This window comes from Asparagus officinalis, chromosome 8 (genome assembly GCF_001876935.1).
Source record: "Asparagus officinalis chromosome 8, Aspof.V1, whole genome shotgun sequence".
Taxonomy (NCBI): Eukaryota; Viridiplantae; Streptophyta; class Magnoliopsida; order Asparagales; family Asparagaceae; genus Asparagus; species Asparagus officinalis.
The window spans coordinates 18,643,750-18,648,170 of record NC_033801.1 but is presented as its reverse complement, the minus strand read 5'-3'; the positions used below and the strand labels follow the sequence as shown (position 1 = coordinate 18,648,170).

At 38.8% G+C, this 4,421-nt stretch overlaps 1 protein-coding gene across 1 annotated transcript; it reads left to right on the top strand.

Annotated features, from left to right (window-relative positions):
• LOC109820588 (protein FAR1-RELATED SEQUENCE 5-like) lies at positions 499-3,466 on the top strand. Its single transcript, XM_020386745.1, has 2 exons — positions 499-824; positions 921-3,466. Exons 1-2 carry the CDS (start codon positions 765-767, stop codon positions 3,180-3,182), a joined length of 2,322 nt encoding a protein of 773 aa, XP_020242334.1. The 5' UTR covers positions 499-764; the 3' UTR covers positions 3,183-3,466.

Sequence of the window (4,421 nt, the reverse complement as noted above, 5' to 3'; positions counted from 1 at the left end):
CCGCCGGGTCATCGCCGTCTACTCGTCCTCGCCATCGAGCTCACCCCTCGTCATCAGCCACGCCTCCGACGGCATTCGAGCTCAGCCCTCAGGTTCATCGCCGCCTCCGGAGATCGATCAAGCCCTCGACGTCATCCTCGCCATCACCTCCCCCCTCCTCTCCACCTCACGAAATCGCCGCAGCCTGCGCTTGCCGTCCCCGCTCAGTGTTGCCGCCGGCTCATCGCACTTCGCCGCTGTCGAGCTCGCCTCCACCGAGGTAAGGCATCAGGTCTAAATTAACGTGTTAGTTCTAACTGAAATGCATGTTAGCTAGCTCTAAATTAACGTGTTAGTTTTAACTGAAATGCATGTTAATGCTACCGGGATGCATGTTAGCTCTAATGGAGATGATGTTAGTTCTATTACGAGGCATGTTAGTTCTAGTTGGCGTTCCTGTTAGATCTAGTGGATTTCATGATGGTTCTATCTTCCCTCATGCATATTCCTTGGATCTATCTTCTTCCTTTTAATTTCAGCTCATACATTACTTGGTTTGCAGCACTCACTCTATGGCTACGAGCCGGATAATTTAGAGCTATTTTTGCCATGTATTGTTAAATTGGATATAAACTTTAAATTTGGTTTAAACTATCGTTTAGAAATTGTTTAGTGAAATTGAAAGATCAACTTGATGACGTTTTTTGAGCGATTTTGAACTTCTTATATGTGATAATTTGATAGCTTGTATAGACACTCCACCAATTCTCTCACGTGAGGCAACAATGGAAGAAGATAAAAGCCAGGACCATGATCTACTATCTACAACATGGCTTCCCCCTCAGGTGATAATATCTTATTGTTTATAGTGTACTACTAACTAATGACATATACCAAAATAGTTGTCTTTTAGCATGAGTTTTGTTTCTCTATTTTTATAGGCATCCGAGCATGAGGAGAATGGTGATGAGCTTATGGGCGTTGAAAATGGTGAAGATAATTTAAACAGCGTTGATCCATATATCGGAATGGAGTTCTCTACTCATGAGGAAGCTTATAATTTCTACAATGCATACGCCAGACTTAAGGGATTTGGTGTTCGCAAGGGTCACACAGCTTGGTCGAGAAAGAAAGATGCAATCCTATCTAGAATATTTGTATGTGACAAAGAAGGCTTTAAATCTTTAAAAGATAAAAGAGAAGATGGTCGGAATGTAATTCGAAAGTTCGATACAAGATGTGGATGCAACGCAAGGATGGTTATTGGACTTGATAGAAGCACTGAAAAATGGGTGGTCCGAAAGTTAAACAGTAAGCATAATGGTCATCCATTAACCACCCCAACTCGGGTAAAGAAGCACTACTCACATCGGACACTTCATCGAGCTCAATCGACAAAAAGGTTGATAGATACTCTTGACAATCAAGGTTTACGGCCTTCTGCCATTTGTAAGGTTGTAGACGTTGCTCATGGCAATGAACAAGGCTCTCTCACTCAACAAGAATGCCAAGCACAACTTAGACTTAAACGAAGAAACAACGTCGGCCATGAGTGCGTGAACATAGTTCGTCAATTTCAAGAGAAAAAGGTATCTGATCCTCAATTTTACTTCGCACTTGATTTAGAAAATGATGGGACGATGAGAAGTGTTTTTTGGATGGATGGTAGGTCGAGGACTTCTTACTTGCAATTTGGAGATGTTGTTTGCTTTGATGTTACATATAGAACGAACAATTTAAAATTGCCGTTTGCACCATTTACGGGCGTTAACCATCATCGACAGTCTACTCTATTTGGGTGTGCGTTACTGGCCGATGAAACGGAGGAGACGTTTATATGGTTATTTAGCCAATGGTTAAAATGTATGTCGGGTATAGCACCAGTAACAATCATCACTGATCAAGATAAAGCTATGTGTGGTGCTATTCACAAAGTTTTTCCTAAAACTCGCCATCGCTTTTGTTCTTGGCACCTTCGTAGGAATGCCTTACAAAATCTTCAATCAATGCATAATGATTATGGTGAGGATGTTGGTGTAAAGTATAACAAATGGTATTGGAGTAAATCGGAAGAAAAATTTGAAAAGCGTTGGGAAGAAATGAGGGACAAATATGGTGCAGATAAAAGGAGTTGGTTAGTAAATTTATACAATCATCGAGATCATTGGGCTCCAGTGTATCTTAAAGACACTTTTACTGCAGGAATGACATCTACTCAGCGGAGTGAGGGAATTAATGCTTTTTTTGATCATTTTGTGAATGTAAATACCGAGTTACATGATTTTGTTAAGCAGTATGATAATGCTGTCAGAGCTCGCCGAGCCGCTGAACTTGAGCAAGATTTTAAGTCCACAAACTCAGTTCCTACATTGATAATTGAACATCCCATTGAAAAACAAGCTCGGGAGAATTATACGAAGAATCTGTTTACTATCTTTCAGAAAGAACTCAAGGATAGTTACTCCATGCTTCATGAAAAGTTGTCGAAGGACGGCGCAAGTGCTACTTATGCCGTTTGGAATATAGATAGCGAGGCTGAAAGCAAGAAGATAGTAAAGCATCATGTTGTTTTCGATACATCCAAAGAAAAAAGAATTAAGTGCTCTTGTGCGAGATTTGAGATGGAAGGTATATTATGCAAACATAGCTTGCACATTTTAGTAAAGAAGCAAGTATTAGAAATTCCATCAAGATATATCATGCAACGATGGACAATTAAAGCAAGACATGTTGGTTGCGGAGTTGTTAGAAATTGCATTACAAATAGTGAAGACCAACTATCTATCATTAAACATTGGGCCCTTAGGAGTAGATGTAACAAGGCACTAGAAGATACATTGACTTCAAGTACACTTCATGATAAGTTTAGTGCTTTTTTAGACTCATTTTTTGAAGAAGTTGAGAATTCCAAGATTGAGAAGGAACATAACGACAATGGAAATGAGAGCAATGCCAGCAATAAGATGCCTACTTCATCCATACCCATCTCTATAGAGGAAGCAACTCAAATCACTATTCGTGATCCAGATAAGCCTGTTGCCACGAAGGGACGACCAGCACATGCTACTAGAATTAAGTCGGGAGTGGAGATAGCACAAGAAAAGAGTATAAAAAAACAAAGATTTTGTGGGTTTTGTAAGGGAAAAGGACATTATATAACGAGTTGTCCTTTAGCTAAGGTATTATACTTAATCTTGATTTAATATTTTTTCAATGTCTTTGCATTTGTCATGATAAAGTTGCAATTTTTTTTGTAGAACAAAAATGTTGCTCGTGGAGGTCGAGAAAGTTAACGGCATCGCCAAAACAAAGTTTACGGAGGGCCAAAACAAAGCATGTGTTTCGGTTGAATGTTCACAATTTGATTTATTCACTTTTCCCTTAAGATTTATGTATGTATGGATGATAATGTGGTTGTATGGATTAATCATGTATGGATGATAATTTGAATTAATTTTTTCCCCCAGAACAATGAGGAACAAAACAGTATTAAGTGGGTACAAAACGAGCAATTAGTGGGTACTAAACTTGAATAAGTGGGTACAAAAATAAAATCATGGCATTATTAGGTACAAAGCTTGATTAAGTGGGTACAAAGCTTGATTAAGTGGGTACAATATTTGAATCCAGAGCAAAGAGGTATAAAAGGGTGCCTAAGTAGGTACAAAACGTGTATAAATGGGTACAAAACTTGAATAAGTGGGTACAAAATTTGCAGCAGAATAATGAGGTACAAAACATGGTTAAGTGGGTACAAAACTTGAATAAATGGGTACCAAACTTGATTAAGTGGGTACAAAACTTGATTAAGTGTGTACAAAAGTTTTTACAAGTAGGTACAAGGCTTGATTAATTGGGTACAAAACGTGTATAAATGGGTACAAAACTTGAAAAAGTGTGTACAAAATTTTGATTCCAGTATAATGAGGTACAAAACATGGTTAAGTGGGTACAAAACTTGAATAAATGGGTACCAAACTTGATTAAGTGGGTACCAAACTTGATTAAGTGGGTATAAAAGTTTTTACAAGTAGGTACAAGGCTTGATTAAGTGGGTACAATATTTAAGCAACGTAATAGAACTAACTCTGTATGTTCTAGAACTAACAAGAGGACAGCTAGAACTAACAAGGAGTGAGCTAGGGATATCATGACATAACAGAACAAACACTTGGGCTAGAAATAACGCCAGCACGAAGTAGAACTAACAGGAGATGGGCTTGAACTAACAGGAGGGCATCTAGAACTAACTAGGAGTGAGCTAGGGATAACATGGCCATCTCGAGTACAAACACTTGTGCTAAAAATAACGTGGCACGAAGTAGAACTAACTCGAGATGTGCTTGAACTAACAGGAAGACATATAGAACTAACAATGACTGAGATAGGCCTAACATGGGCCACAGAACAAACACTTGTGCTAGAAATAACGCCAACTTGAA

Excerpts from the sequence above, each read along its gene's own strand:
- LOC109820588 (XM_020386745.1), top strand. The coding sequence starts at position 765 with ATGGAAGAAGATAAAAGCCAGGACCATGATCTACTATCTACAACATGG. Across the intron at positions 825-920 it reads CAACATGGCTTCCCCCTCAG|GCATCCGAGCATGAGGAGAA; the intron begins GTGATAATATCT and ends CTATTTTTATAG.